Source organism: Nipponia nippon, unplaced genomic scaffold (genome assembly GCF_047370975.1).
Source record: "Nipponia nippon isolate SJK-2023a ecotype South Korea unplaced genomic scaffold, ASM4737097v1 scaffold_7, whole genome shotgun sequence".
Lineage (NCBI taxonomy): Eukaryota > Metazoa > Chordata > Aves > Pelecaniformes > Threskiornithidae > Nipponia > Nipponia nippon.
Window position 1 is genome coordinate 50,281,416 of NW_028262391.1, and position 27,891 is coordinate 50,309,306.

General features: G+C 41.7%; 2 protein-coding genes across 3 annotated transcripts in view; one reads left to right on the forward strand and one right to left on the reverse strand.

Annotated features, from left to right (window-relative positions):
* The window catches only part of ATP2C2 (ATPase secretory pathway Ca2+ transporting 2), a 28,321-nt gene extending 20,035 nt beyond the window's left edge, over positions 1 to 8,286 (forward strand). For both annotated transcript variants that reach the window (XM_087739897.1, XM_009477439.2), the window contains exons 16-27: positions 276 to 377; positions 961 to 1,117; positions 2,502 to 2,672; positions 3,297 to 3,394; positions 3,482 to 3,532; positions 4,012 to 4,178; positions 4,843 to 4,911; positions 4,994 to 5,110; positions 5,812 to 5,959; positions 6,558 to 6,653; positions 6,970 to 7,111; positions 7,798 to 8,286. In XM_087739897.1, coding sequence (XP_087596023.1) covers positions 276 to 377; positions 961 to 1,117; positions 2,502 to 2,672; positions 3,297 to 3,394; positions 3,482 to 3,532; positions 4,012 to 4,178; positions 4,843 to 4,911; positions 4,994 to 5,110; positions 5,812 to 5,959; positions 6,558 to 6,653; positions 6,970 to 7,111; positions 7,798 to 7,910 — 1,431 coding nt within the window. In that variant the 3' untranslated portion in view covers positions 7,911 to 8,286. The remainder of the gene's footprint in view (positions 1 to 275; positions 378 to 960; positions 1,118 to 2,501; positions 2,673 to 3,296; positions 3,395 to 3,481; positions 3,533 to 4,011; positions 4,179 to 4,842; positions 4,912 to 4,993; positions 5,111 to 5,811; positions 5,960 to 6,557; positions 6,654 to 6,969; positions 7,112 to 7,797) is intronic.
* A 152-nt stretch (positions 8,287 to 8,438) lies between these two features.
* MEAK7 (MTOR associated protein MEAK7) lies at positions 8,439 to 22,249 on the reverse strand. The gene is made up of 9 exons (XM_087739898.1): positions 22,162 to 22,249; positions 21,673 to 21,769; positions 20,274 to 20,450; positions 17,311 to 17,541; positions 16,403 to 16,547; positions 15,318 to 15,758; positions 13,915 to 14,033; positions 12,543 to 12,722; positions 8,439 to 11,503 (listed from the first exon to the last, which is right to left on the reverse strand). The coding sequence occupies exons 3-9, from the start codon at positions 20,439 to 20,441 to the stop codon at positions 11,372 to 11,374; spliced, it is 1,416 nt and encodes a 471-aa protein (XP_087596024.1). The 5' UTR covers positions 20,442 to 20,450; positions 21,673 to 21,769; positions 22,162 to 22,249; the 3' UTR covers positions 8,439 to 11,371.
* Positions 22,250 to 27,891: the final 5,642 nt, after the last annotated feature.

Below are 27,891 nucleotides of genomic sequence, written 5' to 3' on the forward strand. Positions count from 1 at the left end.
CCCCACCGAGACAGCAGTGCAGCTCCCTAGTTCTTGCAAAAGTCAACAAGGATCAAGCTTCAAACTCCAGTTTAATTTATCCCACATCAAACACCAGAAGGAAAAGATGGGTTTGAAAAATGAGTTTTACTCTCCCCATGCTTTCTCTTGAGCTCTGTGGTATATGACTGCCTGGAAGCACATAGTCAACAGTCAGTGCTTGTCATATGGAAAATACACGCAAGCTTTGGCATTGTTCAGCATTACAGTGCTCTTTTTGTTTTACCTTACTTTAGATGGAATTGGCTGACATAAAAGATATTTATGTAAGAAAGAAGGAAATCCCGTTTAGCTCTGAACAAAAGTGGATGGCTGTGAAATGCACGCTGAAAAATCAGGTAAAGCAAACAGTGGTGTTGGCTGGTTTCACGTTTCTAATTGTGCACTTCAACAATAAGCATGAAATGGTATCTCTTTAGCAAATAATGTTTTCAGAAGTTAACTGTGTCAGGAGGAAAACTGAACAAACCTCAAAATTCCCAGCTTGGGCGTAATTTTAGCTTGTAAAGCTGTGTTTGAATGGGAGAAGATAATACTTTTCATATAGTGGTTTGAGCAGGGAAACAAAAGCTGTCCCCAGGTAACTGACAGGGGAAGAAAGGTATGATGTTTGCAAGAAAATGTTGGCTTTTTTTCCCTTACTGGGTTAAGGAGCTCGTTTTGGCTGATATTGTACTCTGGCTTAAAAACTCACCAACCTTTTTAGTACCATTCTGTCTGTGATGGCTGAACATGAAAAATGGCTAGAGCAAAAATATCGCATCCTATAAATAATACCTGCACCTGGGCATTTTATAAAACAGGTAAAAGAGCAAACAGAAGATCTTTTTTACCTGGGGATGTAAAGCCTTACGCATTATCAGTATTTTTAAAATGTGCTCTTTTCTTTTTGATGAAGTATATTATCTCCTTACTTTAAAGGATCAGGAAGATATTTACTTTATGAAAGGAGCATTTGAAGAAGTTATTCGGTATTGCACTCTGTATAACAGCGGTGGCATCTCGTTACCACTTACGCCCCAGCAGAAAGCCTTCTACCAGCAGGAAGAAAAACGCATGGGCTCCTCAGGCCTACGGGGTCAGTCCTTACCGTCCGTGTCACTTCAGTCATGCCCTAATGCTTCCCTGCCCTGTTTTGGTCAGGACGGACAGAGGCTCAGTCCTCGGCATCACTTGCGTGATCTCTTCATAATACTTGTGCGAGTTTGCCAAGCGGCCTGTCTTAGGTCTGCTGGATGCTTGCTTTCCACTAATCTTTTTTTTGCTGGGTTTAAATTAGTGAGATTGAAAGGAGCTGAAAATAAGCACGGGAAACGGTGAATGTTTTTGCTCCGTGGGGTGTTGTGATTGCCTGGGATACGGTCTGAATGTTGCATTGAAAATCTCTGTGCTGAACCCGATCTAAGCGCCGCTTTGCCAAGTTTTGCTTTTAGAGAAGCTGTTTCAAGAGCAACAAAAAGCAACTTTGAAAGGGGATCAAAACATGGATTTGGGCACTGTGATTTTTATTTGAAGTTTGGTTCAATTCTTTATTAGGACCAAATCTAATGATCTCCTTTTGATCCTGACTGCGTGTCAGTGCACAGCCCACAGAAGTTTTTGTGCACACGTCGTTTCCTTCATCACTCGAAGCACCCTTTCAGAAACGTCTTAGACTTTCACACAATAAAAAAGACACCGTCTCCTGTGCGTGTTCCCAGGGTGGAAGTAGATGAGAATAAGTCTTGGCAGCCGGGTCTGGAAGATGGTATAGTTAATGTACATATTCTCCAGCCCTGTGTCTTGCGGTTAGTAACTCATGTACGGAGCTTGCTTTATAATATCTGAATCATCTGCCTTGTGAGTGGCAAATTACCGCTCTGAAGAAAAGCGATTAGCTCAGGCAGCTGCTGCGAGCTTGTGGTTCAGTCATCAAAGCAACACTGACATCAACCCCTGGCAAAATATCCTTGAGTGATTTAAGAATGATTGAATGATACGGTTAGGCACCAAGAACAGAAACAAAATGTTCAGAGCCGTGATGTTTACGCGATGGAAGTTTCACTGGTTAAACTTTGTTTACGTTTCACATTTTTAGATTAACAAAAAAAGTTTAAGTTTTTACAGGAGCGCTATTGTTTGACACAGTAGTTTAATAGTGTCTGGTCTAACACTGCACTGTCCCAATTTAATCCATCTGCATTTAGGCAAGACTTGGTAGACGGATTTAAATTAGAAAGAAATAAATCCTAAGAGAAACATGTGAAACAGAAATGCTCTGATTCAGAGAAACTGGTACTATTTGAGTGGGCCAATTTTTTTGTGTGTAAACAAGATCTGAATATAATGACTAAAGATCTGGTTTTAACAACTACTTCTGCTGGAAAACTGGCAATTTAATATCTCCTCTAAATGTTCATTTTAATGTATGGAAACACATTATTAATAACTTAGTATTTTCTTCCCCCCCCCTCTGTTTCTAGTACTTGCTTTGGCTTCAGGTCCAGAACTTGGCAAACTAACGTTTTTAGGTCTGGTTGGAATAATTGACCCCCCGAGAGCTGGAGTGAGAGAAGCTGTTCAAGTCCTTTTTGAGTCTGGTGTATCCGTAAAGATGATAACTGGAGATGCCCTGGAAACTGCTGCGGCTATAGGTAGCAAACTTAGCTTCTTTCCTGCACGTCTATATTATGTCTGTCAGATCAGTCAAATGTTACATCACTTGGTAACCAACTTTATCATTCTTTTTGTGTGTGCAATAGAAGTTTTAAATGCCACCAAGTTCTTGCTTTTCCATTGAAACAAATCGTATTAAATGCAGTGATAGAACAGCTATGGACTATGGGCCAAATTCCAGTAACTTAATTCCATTATTTTAGCGCCAGAAATGGCAAAATCTCAGTGTAAGACCCTTCAGTGAGACAGATGGCGTTGCTGGGATTATAGACTCCACTGGTGTCTGGAGTGCAAGTATCTCTGCGCTTCCCATTTTTTAATTTTGCCATTAGAAATACGCAGAGCAAGCAGCAAAGAGGAGCGCAACAGATTTAGTATCAGCTCCTGTTCTGGGTATTGTATTGCTTCCATAATCCAGCTGAGTAAGGACAGGGTGACCAGCCCAGCGCAGAGCCGGAGAGCTGTGTGCCTTGTCAGATGCCCCACGTTCAGAAGTATTTCCCCGTGAATTCTTTAATTGCTGCCTCTATCCTTTGAGTTAGGAAATAGTTGGCTTTTTCCAGAGCTGACGGACAGATCTCATTTTGGGCTTTTCTTTGCAGGACAGAATATTGGGCTCTGCAACGGGAAGCTAAAAGCCATGTCTGGGGAAGAGCTGGACCAGTTGGCAGAGGCAGAGCTATCATCCGCTGTTAAAAATGTAATGGTTTTGATTACAAAAACAAGGCCTGGTTCCATTTCCAATAGCATCCATCTAACACAAGATTGTATTTTTTTTTTTTTTCAGGTTTCCATTTTCTTCAGAACAAGTCCAAAGCACAAACTAAAAATCATAAAGGTACTAAGAGCCTCTCAAATCCATTGTATGTCTCTCAAAAGCAAGATGTAAGGGGTGCCCCTCAGTTCTCTAGACCACCTGATCTTCCAAGACAGGATCAGCTCAAACTGAAGGACCATAAAAGCTACATCATTTGCACTATTTACAGTGAAGACTTTAGCATTTCTCTTGCAGACCTGGCTTGGGTCATTTGATAAACACTAGCAAGATACTAGCAAGCATAATATCAAGAGAATGATTTCTGAGGACTTTGCTCCCGTCTTCTAACTCCTGCTGGAGCCGAGATTCTCTGTACTCCTGAAAATCCAGTCTCTTAATTCTTGGTCTAAGTTTTGTCCTCAGTGGGCTGCTGAGTCTGTTTTACTCTAAGTCACATAGCACTTCTGCTCTTTCAGTATTACGTGCAAATCCTGTGATTGCCAACAGGACTTGCTTATCTTCTCCTGGCTTCAGAGCCTCTCATCTCTCCACTCTCGCAGGCTTTGCAGAGGTCTGGTGCTGTTGTGTCAATGACAGGAGATGGTGTCAACGATGCCGTGGCCCTTAAATCTGCCGATATCGGGATTGCAATGGGACAAGCCGGTACAGACGTCAGCAAAGAGGCTGCCAACATGATTCTCGTGGATGATGACTTCTCAACAGTAATGTAGGTTTAGTGACTTTCTTACTATCAGATGCTTTTTTCCTTCAGATACTTTCTGGCTATCCATTGCAACAAGTCTGTTATGTTGATTAGCCCTGGAAATGATGCAAGACGCAGGACGTTTAAGTCAACAGGCAGTAAGTGGAGATACCTAGTGTGGGTCTGGCTCATTTTCAGTTGCATACCCGGCAATGGCTTTTTGTTTCAAGTGGTGGTGACAAAGCTGCCTTTCATCCGAAAGCCCTGGTTTCTCATTGCTGTAGCTAATTGGGGATTTGAAAGCGCCTAGAAGTCTGGGTAGATCATAACTTGTGCTCTCTGCCTCATCCAGGAAGCTCAGAGGAAAGACGTAATTTGCAATGCTCTGTTGCTTCACTACAGCAGAGAAAGTAGGCAGAGTAGAGGAGTAGAGTGAAGATATAAATGGGTCACATGCTGGCCCTATGAACCAAGACCTGGCCATAAGAACCAGGGTTTTCAGATCTACTGGTCCTGATAAAGTCATTTTCACTGAGATGCTGTGTTGATGTCCTTCTCCCAAGCTGGGGTCTGAATTTCATCTGAAATAAGTGCTAGAGAAGAGAACTTGTATTTTGAGTGTCACAGGGAGCTCAATGTAAAATAGTGTGAGTACTAGTTATTTAATAAACTTTGCTCTCCCTTCCAGGAATGCAATAGAAGAGGGAAAAGGAATATTTTACAACATAAAAAATTTTGTCCGGTTCCAGTTGAGCACGTAAGTTGCTGTTTGCTTCGATTCCAGCGAAGGCACCTTTTAGGCGAGGCCGTGCAGAATAATGTTCTTCTGTGCTTTGCAGGAGCATTTCAGCTCTGAGCCTAATTACTCTGTCAACAGTGCTCAACCTACCAAATCCACTCAATGCTATGCAGATCTTATGGATCAACATCATCATGGATGGGCCGCCAGCCCAGAGGTATGGAAGAGTCAAATGAGCAAAATAATCTTGGTTTTACTATGTCTGAATTTGGCTTAGGAACACAAGCTGTTATGATTTCTTATCAATGCGCCAATCATTTGGTGGTTAGATAAGACAAGTTGTACTTTTGTTCCCTCCTGTTCCCTCCAAAAGCATTTACTTCAGGTTTACTTGAGGTTTTACGTACTCCTGTTTTGTGGTGGAATCACTTAACTATTCCACTTTTTTCCTATGAATGGTCTGTTGTCCTGAGTGCATCACCTGCTAGTAGCCCTGCAGATCGGACTGGCAAGGGAATACTGGGTACACGTGGGGGTATGCACCCCAAAATCACAAGACTTAGGAACCTCGTCCACCTGCTAATTACACCTACTGCTAATTACAATTACTACTTCCACAACGTGGAAGAGATGGTTGTCCACAATCTCACAGCCAGCTCTCCCTCTGGGATGGGATACTGGTACGATGCACTATGGTAGTCTAATATACCATTTTAGCAGCTCATTATGCATAAAAGACCTTTGGGGTAGGGGTCTCGGACAAATCTGGGGCCTTACATATCCCTGCCAGAATGCTGATATCTCTCATGCTGTACTTCAAAGAATTTCATCCTCCAGAGCCATCCCGTTTTATCAACAGTACCATCTTGGGACCATCCACTTTAACTAAACACATCCCTCTGCTTCTCTTGGAGGCAGCTTGGGGGTTGAACCTGTTGATCAGGATGCTATCAAACAGCCACCCCGATGTATCACGGATACTATACTCAGCAAATCGTTGATCCTGAAAATCTTCATGTCAGCTCTAATTATCATCAGTGGAACCCTCTTTGTCTTCTGGAAGGAGGTGAGGAAAATCTGCAATCGAATCTTGTTTTCATGAGGGTGGAGAACAAAGTGAAGGGCGATTTCCGAAGTGCGTGGGAAGGACTCTGAAATACAGCCAGTGGGGAAGGACCAGTACGGGCAGAGGGTTAAGAAGCCAGGGTCGGCTCCTAGCGCTGCTTCTGCCTTCCTGCGTTGCCTCCAATTTGGAGCTTCCGATCTAGAATGGGAAAACCATTACTTGACAGGATTTCAGTGCTTTACGGTACTTTTCACCTCTAACTTTCCATGTAAGTAGAAAATGCCAAGTACCCAAGTACTGTGAATTGCTGTTAGTAAATAGTGACTGTTACTATAGCAGCTTAAGTAATTTAATTTAGAATATTCTTTACTCAAATTCCACATCAGTTTAAGAATTTAAAACAGAGTTAAGATCATAAACTCAACAATTGGCAGAGAGAAATTAACGCTATCTCTAATGGTTAGAACTAGATTTATTCCTTCGGTTTACTACCCTTCGAATTGACTGGGGTCGTTAAAGGGAATATTTAATTCATCTGTTGAAATGACATATTTTTTTAAGGCTTAACTAACCCCTCAATTTTTACATGTGCTTTCAGAATCCAAAAAGTGGTATAACTCCTCGAACCACAACAATGACTTTTACCTGTTTTGTGTTTTTTGACCTCTTCAATGCCCTGACATGCCGCTCTCAGGTGAGATCGCTCTGTCAGCAACAATCTCGTCTCAAAACATTAGAATACTAGTATGTTGCATAGGATGGGGTTTTTTAATGTCATTTAAAGCCATGTGATTTTTATCATTTTTATTTATAAAGTTATCCATCATAGTTCAGCTGCAACTACACTTTTAACTACGTAGCTCTGCCTAAGTTAGCATTCATGTAATTTCAAAACGTAATGGAGTTTGCATGCAAAGACACTGCGTGACATTCGAGTACCAGCAGGAGACTGGGAAATTTTACATGTCTCTTTTTTTTTTCTTCCCTCCCCCCCCCCCCCCCTTCTCTAGACAAAGCTGATATTTGAAATAGGCTTTTTTCGAAACCGCATGTTCTTGTATTCTGTGCTTGGGTCATTTTTGGGACAGCTGGCTGTTATATACATCCCTCCATTACAAAAGATCTTCCAGACAGAGAATTTAAGAGTCCTAGGTAAGTTGCAAAATAAATAATGATGTGGGTTTTTAATTAAAGTTATTTTAAAAAGCAGAAGCAATTGCCAAATTAGTACATGATAGCTCACAACAGATTGCTGGTAGGGGAAATCAATCAACAGCTCCTATACCTCTATACATACACACTGCTATACAGAAATAGTAGTAGTTAATGATACTATCCCAGTCTAGGTTTGGAATTTTGATTTACTGCACATAAATGCATGTAAATGGAGGGATGCCAAGATTTTCCACAAGCTCTGTATGATATTTCTCTACGTAAATATATCTAGGATCATTATGCAGTCACTCCATTTTGGAAAAGCAGGGGGAATGTTTCCTAGCGGAAATGCAATGCATATTTTACCATTTGAATCAGTCTAAACAAATTCTACCATTTTATTGATCTACATCAGGCATGTCGTTAGAAGCAGGGTTCAATGATCCCAAATGATTAACGCAGAGGTTACCACCCATCAGGTGGACTACACCAACTGGCTGTATGGGTATTCCTTGTCTACCACAGTCATTTCTCTAATTCTACAGCTAGGAAAAGCACAGCTAGGCCATACATCTATGGAGTTACACCAGCACAAATACCTACTGCAGGAAGGCTGGAATTCCTGCCCAGCACAAAATCCAGCTGGCCGCTATGTTCATCTCCGCTCTGTTTCCTCTCGGCAGACCTGTTGTTCCTGACCGGACTGGCTTCCTCAGTTTTCATTGTGTCCGAGTTCGTCAAACTCTGTGAAAAACGCTGCTGCCGACTGAAGCACACAAAGGGATGTCATAACTGATGCACACTTCCTCTAAAGCTATACTTGGAACAGAGCTGTGACGCTGGATAATCCAAATGCGCCGTTTTCTGACACCACGCATCCTTTCTGAAGATACTCAAGTCGATCTGTACTGACAGCCCTTCCTACTCCAGAGTCTGTTCCTTCTGCACACTCTACCTGAGCTGTGTGAGCTGTCTACAGAAACCTCCGGAGCGGCTCCTGTTTTAAACCAAGACCAGGTATATTTTTATAACATTGATCTATATGTCAAGAATGCTGTGACAGTCCCAGACAAAATAACGTGGTTTCACACCTGTACAGAAAAATCTATTGTGCATATTTATTTAAATCAAAATGATTTTTATTAATAAAATCTACATTTTAAAATGTTACAGGTAAGTTTCTGAACAAGACTCTTGATTTAGACCCATCCTTTTATATTAAATTAGAAGAATGGAAAAGACCTGCCTTCACTAGCACTTCTTTTCCTATAGTCAATCTATAGTGTTTCTAGATTCCCAGATATCTAGCCTTGATTCAGCAAGACTCTCAAGGAAAACTGTGGGGAGATGTGAAACAAAGAGTAGAGAGCTAACGTGCCAACCCTCGGCTGCCGGCTTTTGCCGAACACTGCAGTGATTTTTTTTTTGTACCTATATGACTAATAGGAGCAAAGGGGAAGGCTGATCTGATGTGCAGGAGTGGATGGATTTAATGGGGAAGGGACTCACTTGCACAAGCGCATGAGAATAGAGATGACTCGCATACATAGCAGGGATGGTAAACTTTGCAGTTGGATTAACAGCTGCATAAAAGTGACTGAGAGATGTTTAGATCATAGCTAAAGCCCACTGCTGACAAATGCTTTCTGGACAGTTTTAGATGCATATGAAGCACAGATTGCTTAATCATTAGGTTCAGCAAAAAAAAAAGTTGAGTATCTTCCAAGCCAATCTTTTAAAGAAAAATTTTGAGTAATCCCATCTGCTGGTCGGATCAGTAGTTTCCTCGTAAATAATGCTTCTCTGATACATTTGGTAAAAGTGTCAAAACGTCAGTTTTCTTCTTGCCCCAGCTTAACACCTTCACTTCAAAGTGAAGATGAAGAGTCTCAAATACAAATTTGTCATAAAACACAATTTCACAGGTCAAAATGCTATGCTGATCTTCACAAGATGATGTTTAAACAGGATTACATTTTGGATTCATAGCCTAGAAAGAACCAGCTATACTGATACTTACTTTAAATCAAAGAAAACTTGCCCACTGAAATATTTTTGGTGAAGAGTAGCTTTGTGCAATTCACCTTCCCCAGATACAGTCTGCAAAGGTGTCTGCTCACTGTTTTGTTTTTTTTAAAAAATCCTTGCAAATGGTTTCAGTCCTCAAAGAAAAGTCTCTGCCTTGTAATGGAAAGAAAAGAAAGTCTAGTTGTTTATTTTATGTGTAACTGCAGAAATTCAACTATGTCTGCTTCCTGTATGCCATCCACTTCAGGCATTCAGTGTGCTTAGTCAGTGCCTAAGTGAAGAATACCTCTGGGACTTATGGTGGGAGAATGTTAAAACAAAAGCCAGCATCACCACAGTTAGAGAGCATCATGTACTTACTTGCTGTCTATATAGCACTCCCCACTTTGTACCATTTAAAATTCTTATTAAAATATACAGAGAAGAAAACTATACAAAAGTATTACTGTAATTGTTTTAATGCTTACATTTTTTCCTATGTGTTACAAACTTGGGAGACTATCTGGTTTGTTTAAGCTAACACAAGATAAGAGAACTTTAGTGCAGGCCTTTCACAGCATACTTTGTACTGGGCCAAATAGCATATATGCCCCAATCATGAGGGCAGGTAGTGTACAGAAGGCATAGTTGAGTTCTAAGATGTCTGGCTGGAGCGATTTCTTCATGCTCTCCTTTCAAGGTTAAATTCATATTGTTTAATAAAATTTTAAAATGTGGGATCTACATTAAGGCACAAGTGCAGATTATTCAGAATATTCAAATTTGGCTCCCTATGATAAACATTGGGCGGGGAAGAAACAAGAAAATGCTAAAGGAAAGAATTTGAAGGAAGGCCACATGATCAGGAATCACAGTAATTTTATAGAGTGTTACAGCACATTTTTTGCTCTAAGTTGCATGGAAGACGAACTCATGCTAGGACAAAGGGGACTTGATACAGTCCTCCTCCTTAGGAGGAGAATAATCGTACATACTAATAACCAAACACGATTTGCTGAGTTAGAAATGACAGTCCCTGGTAGAAAATAGGGTTATTTTTGACAAGTTAATTACACACAGAATTAGCAAGGTCAAACTAATAATTAGGGATAGATGTGAATGGATTCAAGTGGAAAAAAGCCCTGAGTATGAGAGACCTGACAAAACTGGTGTTGACTGGTGAACAGCCAACAAGACAGAGCAAAACCCCCAACCCAACTAGGTCATTTCATATTGTGGGTATTTTTTTCCCTAAAACAGTAATGATTAATTCTGTGGAAATAAAGTGTACAGCAGTCTTCCTTAAACATATTACAGACATAACCCTGATTTTTTTAATTTTTTTTTTACAAGGTATCTGCAGATAGTATTCCCAATTAACTGTGGATGCTTCTTAATCCTTTTTACAGCCTGATCTTTTACTCCAGTCACAATTGAGGCTACTAAAGAAGGTACCTCCCCTAGAGAACTTCTGCTGGAGGTATGGCCCATTCTTAGGATAAATACGGCCAAATGACTCCAATTCTGTTCTACTAAGTTTAAAAAGCAATAGACAAATTTCTGAAGAAGCATCTTAAGTGAAATGCACTAAGGAGTAGTGTAGTAGTATAAAACTGGATGGTGTATACATAGCATTCTGGACATTTTACAGCCACTTAGAGTCACTTGCTGAAAATCTGACTTAGAAAACATGAAATTTAATGCTTTAACTGGAGCAATGCAAATTAATAGCATCCTTCATATGGAATCACATGGACGATTCTATGTTTACCAATGTAAGACATCGTTACAATTTGCAAGCTTTGCTGACTGATTTCATTGCATGCAAATAAATATGTGCAGTTGAGGTATAAGAGCCTTAATCAGTGTCTTGAGCAGTCTTTATATAAATACATATCAATTCTCTAAGTCAGTAAGCCATACTGTCAATAACTCCATCTTTTGTTTTTAATTCTGTATGCAGATAGGATCTATTAGGAATGCTAGCAAATTCATATTCAGCTAGAACTTAGAGATATCTAATGATTAAGTACCTAGCTAATTTTTCTGTCCTCCCCAAACAAAACCCTTCAGGCAGGATATTGTATTGGACCTAAATATTACCTAAGTATGAGGCTTAAGCTTCATCCCAGATAATTAAGTAAATGTAAGGAAAAAAAAATGAGTGAAAAAATATCCTGTGCAAAGAACATCAACATTCAGGAGCAAAAAAAAAAAGAAAAAAAGGGGTTTTGCGTTACTGTGATTCTTTTAGTTATCATCATCATCATCATCCTCTTCAATGGGTTCTCGTAGACCTTCACTCTGACGACTTTTTCCAGTCATTTCTAATAAGGCCTGAGCCTCAGGATCTACATCCAGGATACTCTTCTTACCTTTTGCCTTCAAAACAAAATAAAATATAGTCAATTTAAAATGTCATTATGAATGAATCAATATCAGGTTACAAGAAAGAGACATACTCAAAAGTCCACAAGAAATCTGGTTTGCAAGCTTGTCACAATGAAGCATATATACTTCCCAAGTAAGGCATTTCAGAATCACTGGGATACATCAAATTATTTTTATTGCTGCAGTTACACAAAATAGTCATAAACTTTTCCTAAGATGCCAGTGAACTATTTCAAGTTTATTCAGGTTACAAGCCAGCCAGAACATCCTGGTTAACTTGACCTCAGTTTGAAGTGCAGACGTGAACTTTTCTTACAAGAAGAGATTCAAGTACAATTCAATGTTTTTTGTAAACAATTTGTTCTGTTTCTATTTAGAGCTGTGTGTCCTCCGAACAGACCGAGCACATGAATTTTGTATGAAAAGAAATAAAAATTTAAAAAAAAGAAAGAGCACCAAAATGTGCAGACCAGACAGTTTAATAAGAGAATAAATTACAGGGACAGAGGAGACTGGAAAGAGGTCTCCTACTCATTCCCAGAAATAAACCAGGTACGGAAAGACTAGCATAGATCTATTGACTTAAATTTATTGTAAAAAAAAAAAAAGTAAATTTAGAGTTACTGATAAAGAAATCATTTGGATTCTCTTCCTGAACTATAGATTAGGCTTTACTTGTGAGCTTCCAGTGCATTCCTTCTGTTTTACAAATACCGAGTTTTAATGAACCCCTCCAAGGAGGTTCCTTCTGGAGACCTCAATATCAGAAAGGCCTTTTGAAATTCAGAGCAAAGTGCGGCTCTTCTGACTCTATCATTTCATGGCTCCTGATGTTATTTCCTGTTGGCACCCTCAACAATTCCACTCCTGTTTAGCCGTTTACTTGCTATGAAATACATGGCATCACGGGGCCAGCTAAAGAAAACAGTATTCATTACAATGGAGAGAGGTTAATCAGAAAACTGTAACTGCAAGTTTTGCCTTTGCATCTCTCGTTCCAGTCAGGACACAATTTCACAGGTTCACCTACCCCTGCGCTTTCAGGGAGGTCTCCCACTGCCCAAACTTCCATGGCATCCAGTGTAAAGTCCTCTTTAGCTGACAGCTGGGGACTGTTGTAGGTGGTACATCGCGGTTTTGCTTTACTGTGCCCCTTCCCATAGTCACTGTCTATCCAGAGTCCGAAGTAACCATGTTGTCCACCCATACCCTGTGAACCAAAGCAGCACACGAAAGACTTGCTGCGCATGTAAAACAGGCCGGGCAAGTTATGAAACCTAGAGTGTAAATTGCTATTTTCAGTATTTATGCCACACTTCTATGGGTAGGTGAAAAAGGGTATTCTGAGTGAACCTGGGCTTCTGTACCAAAATTCAGTATTCCTGAAGACAAACAAGAATTTACCTGAGTGATACTGCCCTTCCTCTACACTTTACAGAATACCAGTATCTGCGAGCACTTCAGCTGTGTCTCATGCCAGAAATTTAGCTCACTGGCTTTTGTTTATTGACTAACAGTTCTATTTTAAACAGGGTGAAAGTGCTTGGTTTTGCTGCCTCTCTTCTGTTTAGAAAAGTATCTACAGAAACAAATAATGTAATTTGACGTTGTTTCCTTTCTTTAGAGCAAATTTAATCCAGACTGCTGCAGTTCCCAAAGTTATGGGCATATAACACCACAAAGCTGAAATGCACTTTTCAAAATAGGCAATGTGTCGTAGCTATGTAGAAACTCCTCTGCATCTGGAGAGCTCATTTGTGGACTTGAGTAAAAGGAGCTTCTGCCACTGTAATTATACAGCAGCAGCCTACATGCAACTCTTGTACTCTAATTCTGTTGGGCTTTCTCAGCCTTCCATAATTTAAAAAGCAGTTAGTGTGGCAGTGAGAACAGCCGGTGGAAGGATCCTCAATTACATAGATCAGCTAGCTTGTGCTGCTTCAGTGATGCGGATACATGCAGCCAATTCTTCCAGACAACAGGGAGGACCTGCTAGAAGGGCTTCTGTGATAACTGAACTTGGCAAAAAGATTTCTTCCCAGAAGCTCCATAAATCTAACCTACATAAAGCCCACCTACTTGGGTCAGACGAAAATAAATTCCATTTTAGTTGATTCAGTACTTCAATATACATATCGACTGTAAAGAAAAGTATAGACTCTATCAGTACTGTAAGCGGTTCTCCATCATTATCCATAGCTCACCCTTTACACTGATGCTTTAATGCAAAAAAAGAAAAAAATCCTCCTACTAAAAGTGTGGCACAAATAGCACAGAGAAGGGATTAAAACTTCCTCAGAGAATACAAGTCAAATAAATCAGCTCACAGTAACAGAAGCAAAAAACATTAAACACTTCCGAACATAAGCCACAAATCCAAATTGTCATTTCTTAATACTTACAAGTCCATTTGGCATTGTTTGTTGGCCATGGTTCAAATACATGTAGTGGTCGTTATACCCTGTGTATGTGTATACAGCAAGAGAGGGGAAAACTGAAAACAGAAAGCATCTGTTGTCACCTGTAAACGGAAAAGCATCTGAGGTCAGACAACTGGCCAAGCGGTAACTTGCCTACAAATAGGATAAGAAAAAAAATATTGAAGAAGTGCAGCTGAATAAATCAAATCCCAGAAAGCCAATACCTATCTCTCAAGATCTAGGCCTATTGTTTATTCTCAGTTAACTCTGTGCAGAGTCACAGAAATCAATGTGATTACATGGCTGTGACCAAGGGCAGAGTCAGAGGCATGACTAGTACATTACATTGCTACGTGAGGGTAAACCTGTCACAGGCTTGCATTGTATCATCTAAAACTGGCCAACCGCTAGACCCGTACAAACTGATAGGAGTGCTGACGCATCTAGTGCTGACTATATTGATATATAGATCAGTTTAGGGTCAGTGATTTAGAGTACAATTTTCATTGTGCCCAGTTTGGTATTCAGAGGGACCTGTGGTGCGATTGCCTAGTACGCTACATGTGTTATTCTATCAGGAAAAAATACAAGGCAAGTGTTGTGTAATCAATGTAATATAATATTATATTAACTGACTGAAATGGTAATTATCAAATACTAATTAAGTATAGGAATGGGGTTTTTAATGTAGCAAAAGTGAGAATTCCCAGCAGGACAGATTATCTGGAATCCATAATTTTTTTTTTGGAAAGCCATCACTAGTTCATCATAAGTTATCGTAAGTTATTTCCAAAGAGTTACAAAAAACCCCTCTCTTCTCCCCAGACGTTTCAAGGGAACAAAAAGTTTAGCTTGTCCAAAGGACCCTTTTGCTGCTGGATTTTAAAAGGGAAACAAAGACAGACAGTGCACAAATGGCAACAGGCGGCTTAACCTGGTGTTTTCTGAGATGGAACATTGCCATCTGCTGGACATCCTATTTAAACGCTAATTCATCGTCTATGCTGTATTTCCTTCATTTTCATTTCATTTTCAACCTATGCAGCTACAGGGGTTGATAGATTTCACTGAAAAGAAAACTTGTTCCATGATCAGTAAGTCCTGCAATTTTAAAAGTCTTATCAAATAACAGACAAACTATAGACATTAATCAGTAATATGCCTCACTGGGTACAAAGCAGGAATAACTTGGCATGTATTTTATATTTTTCAAAAATTAGTGTTATTTTTGCCACAGAAAAATACACTTGAAAGCACAAGAAATACTGCGTGTCATAAAAGTAAAATGACAGTATCCATTAAGTGGACAGGATTCTTGTACCTGTACAGAATAGGCAATGTTTACCAGAGCCATGAGATACTAGAAAAGGAAAAGTGAGTTTTACCTTGAAACTGTGGCTTCACCTCCCAGGAGTGAGATGCAAACCCACCAAAGATATAACCATCTAAGTCCTTTAAGATCACTATGCAAGGACCTTTGTTCACTATATGCCCACATAACTGTGAAAAGCTTTCGCCATGAAGCCTAGAAGAAAATAAAAGCTGCCACTTGTGCTGTAGCTCTGCAGGCAGATGGGAGTTGATGTATATGATGGATGGGATGTCAAAGAGACTGACAAGTCCTCTTCCTTTGATGCCTTTGCAGCTTGGAACCAGGTTGAGTATGTCTTTGGTTTGGTCTGGGAGAGAATGCAGAACATGGAGGCCTTGCCTGATAACAACACTGAGGAAAACTGAGATCTGAGGAACTCGATACACCCAATCCTCAATGACACTTTGATCAAAAGTTGTCTCCATCAGCTCAGGACCCACAGGTTTTGTCCCATCTAAATAGTAAGACACACAGGAACAGCAGTAAGTCCCCCAGTCTGGAAAATAACCAGTTGATTTTCAAGTGTAAACACAATATTCCATTATTTTAATGGACATGAAACCACATGTGAAAGGAGCCAGTGACACTAAAGTGTCAACTGCGTTAAGCAGATGCACCCACAGAAGTGAGAAACATTCGCCTGTGACATCCATTGGTTGGGCTGTCGTGATTAAGAAACGTGGACTCCTAGTTACAACTTGTGAGATGTTCTTTGCAAGACAGCAAAATCTATTATTACAACAGTGCAAAGGGAAACTTAGGCTTTGCAAAAGGACACGCAGCCATAAATATATGCACATGCATCCAAATGCCTGTCACCTGCAAGGCAGGTATTTGTAAAACAGACATGTTCCATGACAAATAGTTTTGCATGCCCACTTAAACCAGGACTTCAAACCAAAGCTCTCCTGAATTTAGGAAAAAAAGATGGGAAAGTAAAAAAATAAAATTCCCAAGTCATTTGCAAAGCACTAGGTTTGAAACACTGGTCTCACCATTTCAATTCAAAGATGGGCTCCAAAGTGAAAAATTGTTGTGATATCAGTGACTAGGTGAGCTCTGTGCCATTCTGGGATATACTACATTAGTGCTACTCACCTGCAAGCTTCAATTCTGATAGCAGCTGAGAAGCCAGAGCCTTTACTCCACTTGCAGAATCCCCAGTATTCTCCAAATTCCAACCTTTCAGTTCCTTCCTGTAGCTCAGTACATGGACTACAGACATGATCAGATCCTCTGCGAACTTAGAAGGTTAAAACATCACCATTTTGGCATTTCTTAAATAAAATTGCCAAGAGCTTCAAAGGACTTTCTGAAAATAAAGTCAAGTAGTACTGATGCTGTAATCCCAAGGCAGAAACGCCTCTTCTCACGACGGGTCAGAAATAACAGAAATGCTACTTCAGTGTCATAGGACTTGGAAAATATCCTTTTTCAAGACATTTTGTAAATGTTACTTCACAAAGCACCTCCATAAAATACGGCACGAAAGAGGGAGGGGAGGTCCCAATTATGCAGTGGTAGGAGCTGCCAGAGAATTACTGTTTTGTGAGATCCCACTCTTCCACCTTGCAAGCTACGTATTTGATTCACACATCTATCCTGCACCTAAAGCTCAAGAAAGCATTTTGCTCAGTTCCCAGAAGCACCAGCAACACCACCACCCTTGCTGGCTCTTAAATACAGCCAGTCTCTGCACCCTTCAGAGTAAGCCTGTGAACCATCAAGACAAATCAGTCGGTGTGCTCCCCAAAATCCAGATCCTGGTTCTCAAAGTAGGCAAGTCAGCACAGAAAAGCCCACCACAGCTGAAACGGTCATCCCATATAACCTGGTTTGCCTACACTGTTTGTCCCAGATCAGGAAGTCAGTGGCAAAGAGAATAAAAAATTACAAAAGTCAGGAATCCGTGTTCTGATTCTTGTCCTCTAAAGATTACCTGCAAATTACCTACCCATCTCTGTTCTCTTACTGTCCCCCCAACACATATTTAACTGCCTGTTTACCTCTTGGATTTGTTTGCCTTTCACAGGCCCTTCTGTCTTGGAGATCATTCTCATTATTATGGTAATCTTCTCATCTGCATTCCCTTTTAAGAGGTTTGACATAAAAATTACAAACTGCTCCTTAGCAATCTGTTCACTCAGCCCAGATGATTTCCCAGTCAGGTCAATACTTTTCATTCCGTTGTATAACCGAACAGTCATCTGCTCTGGTAATGGCTCCCGCACATAGGCCTACAATGAGAAAAAGAGCAAAGAACATGTTTTAAAAATTAAGAATAACTAATATATTCCAGCTAATCTGTGCTGAGACATACTGCTATGAATGAAGGATTTCAATACCGAGTATCTACTATCAGCAACAAACTTTTGTCAAAGGTCTGGTTTTCCAAGAGAAAAAAATTGTCTATTTTTACAGTATCTCCTTTCCAATATAATTTAGTGATTTAAGTTGATACTGGTTTTCTACAAATGCAATCTGTTTTTCTACAAATGCAATGCACTTAAAAAAACCCAACACTGCAAAGTGTTAACAGGATATTAGCAAAGGATTTCTATATGATAATTCTGTTGTAAAGGTTTACAACTCTGCCAGTCCAACATTTAGAACTGTGTTTTAACCCTGCTTTTAATAGTGGAACTCACAGATACTTAAAAACACAGTATTTTCCATATGTCAGTTTTGGCCTCAAGACAACGCAGGCAACATGTTTAAACCCTCCATGCACACACAGAAACAATTCTGAGAAGTTTCGCTCTGCATAGCAACATCTAATTCAAGCACGGAACAAAACTGAGATCACCTGATTTTTATAAGGCACCCCTGATGTTAAGACAGTCGAAATCAAAACTTATTCATCTAAATTGCATGACTGGCCCTTTGAATTGAAATCTAAGTGGTGTACATCAGCATACATCACAACACTGCGGGAAAGAGCTGACTCGGGATTCAAGAAACTTTCACAGCATTCGAGATAATTACACGGTTTAAAAATAAATCATCCAAAATACATCCATACACTAGGACATGATTACACAGTGTCTTCGCTGCGCAAAGCACTGTGCATAACATGCTGAACACCTGACTTGACTCTTATATACAGGGTGTAGCCCAGTGGGGACTATGCTGAAGTCAATGGAGCTCCACCTGCATAAAAGCACTCCAGCTCTATTCAGCGGAGCTGCTATTACCAATCTATTGCTGGCGCAATAGCACTCCTACGAAGCCACCAGGGCTGTTCCTATTTGATGTTAACGGCTGTTGCTGTGCATATAGGGTGAGATCCAATATGCCCAGCTCTACCCTGCTTTTGTTGACGTCAGTGGTAAAACTCCCATTGATTTCAGTAGAAGCAGAATTAGAGTGCACATGAGTGCTTCATATTGAGGGAGGGATGGTCACAGGGGGTACAGCTGCCTTTAAGAGGCTTTCTGAAAGTGCTACGTGAGTCTGAAGTGAGACAAGCAGCAGGGAACATAATTAAAAACACTGTACTGGAGGCCTTTTTGCTTCCCACTGCAGTACTACCTACCTACTCCCCACCCTTTCCCACCCACCACTAACTTTGTTGCACTGTTTTGTTATGCTTATAGCTATTCCAATGAGTCGACCTGCGGTGCAAAAGAGGAGGACTGCAAAAAGTGAATCTTTTAATAAACGTCTAACAAACTCACTCACACCCGTGACAGTTTAGAATCCTCATCTTAAATGGCTTCAAGAAAGTATCTAGAGATACCTGCTCCACCTGCTTTCCAAGCTACGCAGTCAGTGCAGCCTGTTCTGGTCCAGAAGCCATGTAGTTTCCTTCCAGTAAAGCACTGAGCCTAAGCAGAGTACACGAGGTTATGCTTGGGGCCTCGTCAATGTTACCAGACTGTTGCTAGATCATATCTGCCAGGTATCAGTCTAGGTCAGGCACGAGCACAGACACCTACGAGGCAGGCATGCCACTGCAATAGTTCCCGCACTAAGGAATTAGGCACCTACAGGCAGCCTTTCAAGAGATTTTAATTTCAGTTGGCAAACAAAAAGGCAGGAAGGCAAAAGACAAACGTTCATCAAACGTCACATTGATCTAGGGGCAAAGCTTGAAAGAGAACTTCTTCCAGGTCCCAATCAAATAACAGACACCAAGGACCAGGTGCTTGGTCGTATTAGGGTTGAAAGGCTGGGCAGCAGCAACACTGCTTCCAAATTGGTGATAGCTCATAACCAGCCAGGCTGGAGGAAGGCTAAAGCTGGTCTGTATGCAGAGCCATTGCTAATTACCTTAAAATACCCTGCTTCTTTCCTGGAGTTCTGATTTGATTCCATTAACTGTGTAGCATATATAAAAATGCACTTTTAATACTACATTCATTTGGCCACTTGGTTCCTGCCTAACTGAAGTTATCAAGTACTGCAACGAACCATTTTCGTCTTTTTTCTTGATTAGAAAATGAATGCAAAGTTAATCAGAAAGTATAATGTATGCTAATTAGTTAAAACAGGGAGCCACAGCTTAATCAACCAAAATTGAATTCTCTTCTTCTAATGCAAGTGAAAAGATTAGAGACGGTGATGCAATTGAGGAGTAAAGATATAACCAAATACAAACTGACTTTGTGACAGCTTCTCAAGAAAAATCTGTAAATAATCACATACTATAGACTCCAGGGGGAAGAATATTCTTCCCATTTTTCAGGTTTCTGTAGAAATATTTTCATACGTCCCAACTTCCTTCAGAATCAGGAGAGCTGCAAATTGACCCAACAGTGCAATATAAGAGATAAACACAAACTCGAAATTCACTACTCATGTTAAACTGTAAGAAAAAGTTAAATATCCATCCTGCCCCAAAACATTAAGTATTAAATTGAGACAAGCAATCCTTAAAAAGTAACTATTGCCACATCTTTAGTTTCTTTCTGGAATTACGTTCAATGCATTATATCCTAGATATATCAGGAATAATAGATTGTCTTACCTGTAGTGCTGCCAGAGTGACAGTTTTCTTTGTAGCTTTGCCATTTTTTGCTCCAGCTGAGCCACCCGATCCTGCTAAGGTATCAAATACCCCATCAATGTCAGACTGCTCCTCAGGAAGAAATCTGGAAAGGTGATTCCGATAGGCATTGCTTTCTGCATTTCCCATCTTTTCAACCTGAAGCAAAGAAAAAGGATAAAAAAAAACCCAGTAAACACAGAAAGGTATCACAATAGCCATCAAAGACATATCAAACAGACTAACGTACCAGTGCAAGTTTTACAAGAGGAGCAAATTACAAGCCTTCCAGGAAACTATTATTAAAACTACTGTTTAGTCTCCCTAGTCACTGAGACCTAATGAACTTGAAGAACATCCGTGAACAGTAACCATGCTTTAAAAAAATGACAGTCTGTCAGCTCTTTGCTAAGACCACCCCGTCTACCAATTCAAACCTCATTCAAGTCTCATCAAGTGGAAAAACCAATATGATTTAATGATTAAATTAGCTTGTAGAAAGTGACCACGAGTCTGTCAGCTGGAATACATCAGTAACATGAAGGGAATAGCCTGTTATGGATTATTTATGACAGATTATGCTACATCTTTCTGATGCATTAATGGGCTGAAGCTAAGTCTGCCAATAATATGTGGCAATAAAACACCATCACTGTGAAGTCTCTGAGGATGACATGAGAATGTTTTTTCTAAGGACGCAATAGAAAAATCTTTCCAAAAGCTGCCAAGAAACACAGTAACAAAAACATTTAGGAAGATGACTCAAGACCCATCAAAAACACACAGCTTCATATGAAGTCAATAAATTGTTGAGAGCTGGTACCCACAGAATTAAGGTTGGCGGGGGGGGTGGTGGTTTGGGTTTTGTTTGTTTGTTTGTTTTACACATTAATGGTACAACTATGATTTCTGTCACTGTCCCAGGATTCACCTGCATTATAGAGACTAATATTTTAGTGTTGTCTGGGCCACGTGCTCTGGCTTTCTCCCTGGAGCAGCACGGCACAGACCTAACAGTGCCACAGCAGGGCTTGAAACCCCAAATTCCACCATGACCGCAATGACAGTCACCACTGTAAACGGCCTTCCCATCTATCTGGGGTAGACACAGTCCTGAGGTGACAATATAAAAAAAGATGAGAAGCAGAATAAAACATCCCTTTGTGGTTTTCTTTCCACAAATTCCAGGTCCTTTCTGGCACCTCACTTTTGGTTTGGGATTCCCCGTTCTACAGAAATCTTTTTTCAGACAAGCCCATCACATAGCCCTTCAGCAGCCTCAGAAGGACTCTTTGTTTATCCTAATCCAATCTTTCTGTCGTTAACTGATGCTGACTTTGATAAACAACTGTGCGTAAGAGGCTGGGTTGGGCTTCTTTACCTTCGCTGAACAGTTCAGGCCCAAAATGCTTGTTTGCCTGTCAGGAAGATGTCGATCGTGGGGTAAACCCCAAAGGGTTAATGGAAACGACTGTAACCTGGAAGACAAACCGTGAAGACGTTATTAATTTAACCGGGGGCCTTTCACCGCTCTCCCTCAGCCTGGGGAAGCACCAGCGGGGGAGGTTCCCGCCCTGCCAGGCCCTGCCCGGCGCCCTCCTCGGCAGCAGCCCGGCAGCGGGGCCGAGGCCCGGCGCTGCCACACCGCTCTCCCCGCACCGGTGCGAAGGCGGGATCGGTACAGGGCCGGGAAAAAGGCTTCGCGATTTGCCATTCTGCCGGTTTATTTCCCGGTATGCTCAATCCGTCCCTCCCCACCCGGCTGGCAACAGCCCTGGCGTGCCCGCCTCCCCATCCCGGCGATGGGCGTGAGGCCAGAGGCCCCTGCTGCGGAGCGGGGGGGGCACCGCGGGCCCACCTCTCTGCTTACCGGCAGGGCACCCCCGGCCCCTCTCCGCCCCCCTGGATCGGCCCCTGGACTTTTACACACGCCCCGGCAGCCGGGGCCGCCGCCCTCCGGCGCCTGCAGCCCGCCCGGCTGGGGCGGAGCGCGGCGGGGGGCGGGCGCCGGGCCGCGGCCGGGGATGGCGCCGCGCGGTGCCGCCCCTGGGGCGGTGGCGGGGAGGGACCGAAGGGGAAGAGGCGGAGGGGAGAGGCGGAGAGGCGGGCGGTGTCGGAGCCCGCTGCGGGAAGCGGTGAGGCCGGGGCCTGCGCGCTCCGGAGCCGAGCGAGGCCGCGGGGGCCCTTCTCCCCGCGGGGGCCCTTCTCCCCGCGGGGGCCCTCCTCCCTGAGGCGACCCTCCTCCCTGAGGGAGCCCTCCTCCCTGAGGGGGCCCTCCTCCCTGAGGCGGCCCTCCTCCCAGAGGCAGCCCTCCTCCCTGAGGCAGCCCTCCTCCCCGAGGCCCGCTGGCCCTAAAAACTGGTTCAAAAAGAAGGTGAAGGTTCACAGTTGTAGCTGGGGCAGACCGACCACCCCCGGCGGCCCCTGTCAGGGAGAGCTAAAGTGCCCTGGTGCCCGGTGCAGAAGCGGTTTTAAAAAGTGTCCAGGGCAGATCTCAGGAGGGTCTGTGGGAGAAGGCGTTGCTGGCCCTGATCGTGCTGGAAACAGCCCTTGGCTTTTGGGAAGGAAAAAGCTGTGTGTGCCTGTGTGTAATACACACACACGTGTCATTTTCAAGGTATAGAGTCAGGCTCTGGGGAATTTCCATAGCAATAGGGAGTGGAGAGCAAACACAAGAACTTCTCAATGAATAGGTTAAACTTGGCTCTCATGGCTGGCAAAATCACGGCGGTCTGCAGGCTGAGAAGTAAAAAGGCTGTACAAGGGCTGAGGGACAAACACAAGATTATAGGGACAGCGCTTAGGCATCTGCCGTGCCTTCGGTCAGAGACATGAATGCTTAGGAGAAAAATTACAGCCTCAGTGGCTGCAAAACTGGTCCCAGAACTCGCTCGTTTCAGATCAACAGCTTCCCATCTCAGGTTGCTCAGCAGCACTCCCCTTGTACTTTCAGCCACAGGGTTTGGTTCCCGTAATATATCAAGGCCTTTGCCTTCACAGCGGCGACGCCTCGTTTGTCCGTGGTTCGTCTAACTGCGGTTGGTTTGTTTGCAGCCAGACAGAGCTCAGAGTGAGGCCTCCTTCCAGGCAGGGGGACAACGTGCACATTCTTACAAAGCTGGTGGTGCTTGCGTTCCTGCAACCAGATACCTTGGAACAGGTTAGCAGCTTTGGCATTTAACTTTCAGTAATAGTCTGATCAGTGTGTTTTCAACAGAAAGCATCTATGTTCCTTTATATGTACAAAAGAAAGAAAATTATCTGTACTAACCATGGCAGAGCTCCCATTTTTTGTTCCATTGCACCAAGGAAAAATCCTGATAAAGTTAAGTTCCAAAAATACCTGGTTTGGTTGTTTTTGTTTTTGTTTTTTTAAATCTTCATGGTATGCAAAACTTCATAAAACCCTGTAGAATATTCTTCTTGTTGCCAGCTCAGAGTTAGAAACACATTGCCCAGAATTCCAAGATTGTCACGTTTGAATAAATGGATGCTGATGGTCTGTTATGGTCATCGCTAGAGCCACGGAGGTTAACCAGCTTGTATCAGCAGGATCAGGACGTAGCAAGCAAAACCTGAGGAAATGAATGGGAAGTTCATGTAATGTGAGCACAAATTCAGCAAAGCTCATCTGGAAACTGCTTGAGACTTATTTGTCCACACGGTGGCAGCGTATGTTTAAAAAGTTAGCTCTGTCACCTACACGGCGTGCTTCAGCACTGTTGAAAGTGTGTTTAGATTCCCACGTTTAAAGACGGCATGTGTGTAGAAGTAAAAGCTCCTATAAGGAATTATTTTCATCATCTCTTTCCCATTAACTCTGCAAACATAGTATGGACCATGAGGGCAAAACTCTGTTCCTGGTGAAGCTCCGTTCCTGAGCTACGTAAGCAGGTCCTGGAAAGTCTGTTGTGATGGTTTGGTTTACATCAGTATTAATGAATTTCCAGTTGATGCCTAAGGAGAAAAATGAAACATACAGAATAAGAAAAAAACCGCTTTAAAATTCAAGTTAGGTTTTTCTTCTTTTCTTTATTTTTAAAGGCTAACATTTCTGTGGGCGTATTTTTTCACATGCAAGTGGATGGTTTTTTGGATTTTTTTAAGGGTTGTGTTTCATATTGTAGCTCTGTCTGTAGGACATCTTTTCAGTCTGGAAATACAGGACTAGAGATTCCAGTCTAACTGACTTTGTGCTGAGACTGACTGACCAGTATCATCTTCACAAACACATGGTGACTTCATGACCTCTCTTCTCTAACTGTTAAGCTTAGAACCAGTCAAAAGCTACTGAGGTACCTGGCCTTCCTTAGCTCCAAGCAGCCACTTTTTTTTTTGTGCTGCTTTGCCCTCTTTCATTCAAGTCTTGCCCATTTGTACCAGAGATGACTCTATGAACTGTGGGTTTATTTGCCCTGTCAGTCAATCTAAACTAAGCTTCCTGCCGCTACTGGATGGTGGTTTGTCACTTGCCTATAACACTAGGCTGTAATCTGCAGGGTAGACATACTCTTAAAGCCACAAGATACTAACACTAAATCGCATAGATTATGCTCCTACTGTGGGAGACTTTCCAGGTCACAGGCTGACACTCTTTCATAGCCTTTTTGCACCTAGTGTCAACCTAGAAACCTGGTCCATAAGGATAATAGTTTGCAACACTCTTTAAATGACTAGCCACTTCCTCACATGTATTTTCAGATCCTCTAGCTGAGCTAGTTAGGTGTCTCAAGTCACTTTGTTTCTGCCAGTAAGAAAGACAGAACACACTAAGAAGCCTTTTAAGGACATTCAAGAATATACTGGTATATAAAAAAGAGGAAGAAGACACAAGAGGGTTCTGGAAACAATTGTGGCTAATTTTGTGACCTAGCGATAGATGTGTATTTGTTTGCAGAGTGAAAAAACAAACCCACAAAACCCCAAACTTTTATTTAAAACACTGTATACTTTTGACTTGCATAAAATGGAGTAGGTTTGGTTTTATTGGTTTGCCAAGACTATAGAAAATCTAAATGGCTTTAGTTCCAGGTAGTTCTAATAATACTGTCTTTCAGTTAAAGGAAATTATTGCAAGGTAACAACCCAGAATGTAAATGATGAGCTGAGCAGCTGTGTGTTTATATCAAGCACATCTGTTTTACCTAGATTATCTTTTAGTTTCTTTAACATTATTTTTTTCCTATCTTGAGTTAGAACAGAGAGAAATTTTACTGCTCCTCAGTCTTACATACATATGTTAAGGTTGTTACCCTCTGGTGGCAGTGATGCAGGGAATTGTTCTGATTTGCCTTCGATATGATGCATACCTTCCACTGTGTTCTTATTAAAGACCAGCTGAGAATGGGATCCCTTTGTGCCAAAGACTAGGCAGACAGAGAGATACAGATGATTTCTGTTCCAAAGAGCTTATAATTCGCTGCATTCACACATGCATTGCGCACAAAACCAGACCTCTCAAGCCACAGGCATCAGAGAGTTTGGTGAACTCCAAAGAATGGTGATATCGCAACAGTGGCACTTTTCAGCAGGGTATTTTGGGGGTACGTTACCTTTTGGGGTATATTCCCTTTTTGGGAAGGGGAGATTGGGACTATACTTCTGAACAAGCCATTGGGCTTCAAAACTTTCTTCCAGCCCGTAGTCTAAATAACCAGTATTTTAAGTCACATGGAGGGAACACATTTGATACTTTTAACTTCCCAGTTATTACTCAGCATTTTAGTTATGTTATATTGCAGAACTCTGACCTTTGCAAAAGAGGTCAAACTTGACCTCGTGGAGACAGTGGAGCTAAATTATAAAAGATCCTAGTTCATATTTTAGGGTTTAGTAAACAGCAAAGTCATTGTACCTCTTTTTAATGCCATTAGGCACTGTGTGTCCTGTTTTTATTGTAGACTTGAATTTTTACAAGCAACCTACAGTCACAGTAAGTGAAATGCTGCAAAAATGTTGATATTCGATGAAACTAGTTGTAGGCTCAGCCCACTGGTCATGTTGTAGCGTGACCTCAGCACAAAATTCCTTTGACTTTAAAAGGTATAGTCCAAACCTACACACCGATGCCCTTTTATATACGTATTATTCAGCTCTGCATTTAATTGGCTGCTGCGACAGCTATAACCTTGCAGTTACTTACCTGATTTGTCTTCTGGTTTTTTATGGGATTGCCTTATATGGCTAAAAGAAAGAGTCTGACTGCAACCAGAACTGCGTCCTTCAGTAGTCACAAAGGAAGTTCTGGGTTTTGCAAGTCTTTGCACTTCCCTTTACAAAAAACTCTGCCTGCTAGTAACCAACTCCCTTCTATAAAAGGAGAAAGAAAGGGTGCAGTGAAGAGGTGAATCTGTTTGTCGGTAAAGATGGTAATATGCAGTATCTTAGAAAATGTACTTACAGGTAGGATAAAAGCCTCCTGTCATAGCCTATTAACTGAGAAGAAACATGTTGTCGCCAAGATACAGCCTCTATGTCTACAGCAAAACTGCAATGCCTAACTTCACAAAAATAAATTGTAGTATGTCTTGCATGTGTATAGATCATAAAGATTACTCTGGGCTGTGGACTAGATCCTGGTGTCTGAAAGAAATGTATGAGCCATAGTGAGGGGAGCATATGAATATGAAGTTCTCCTAGGCTGCCCTAGCCTTGTCTTCCTTGAAATACTGTAGCACGTGTTTCGAGTGGGGGTTGAATCCAGAGATCCTTTCCATCCTGTATTATTCTATGATTCAGAGCTGTTTCACAGGAAGAGCTGGGTGGAATTATTACATGGCTCGATCAAAGAGTTGAAAGGTGGGATAATTTATGTGTGAAAACATTCTAGGGCTTATGTATGGAGCACTATTGAAGATATGAGATGTTGGCCATGTTGACTTCTGGACTCCACAGAACTAAAAGAAATGAAAAACAAGCTCTCTGGATTGAGGAGAAGAGAAACTTTTGTTGTTTCCACTTTGGGAGAATTTGGAGCAAGACATTACTCTTTTGTTATACAGATTTTCTTTATAAAAAATACTGCAAATTATCAGTTACCCTAAATACATATATAGTTTAACAATCAAAAAAGTTGAAGTAGGACTTACTTTGTTGTTCTTAGAAGATATTTACATAAAGAAAAAGCTGATTCCAATGTCTTTTACAAGTCAGCTTGCTCTCAGTTTATTGAATGTAGGAAGTGCAGGGCAGCTGAAATATGACAGAATATAGTTTGGGTCAGATGTTCACCAGATATATGCATAAGCAGTATAGCTGTTTATATAGCTGCTCCTGCTGTGCATACAATCGTGATTGTTCATGCAACTGAGAAATATGATTGTGCATCAAACTGGAAGAATATCCATCTACTTCAGACTGAAGGGAGATTCGCTTGGCAGAGAGAATTTAGCCAGGACACACGTCTGAGGTCCTCTCCACTTCTGCAGGCTGTATGGTGGAACCTATAAGGCCTTCGCGTGCCCCAGGTGTCAGGCTTGTGCTGCTCTGAAGCTGTACCTGTTGAAACCGAGGAAGAGAGGTCCTGGTTCATCCAGTGATAAGACCAGCTGGCAAGCTGTCCTGAGCTCTGGCATTTCCCGGTTTTGGGATGCTTATGTTG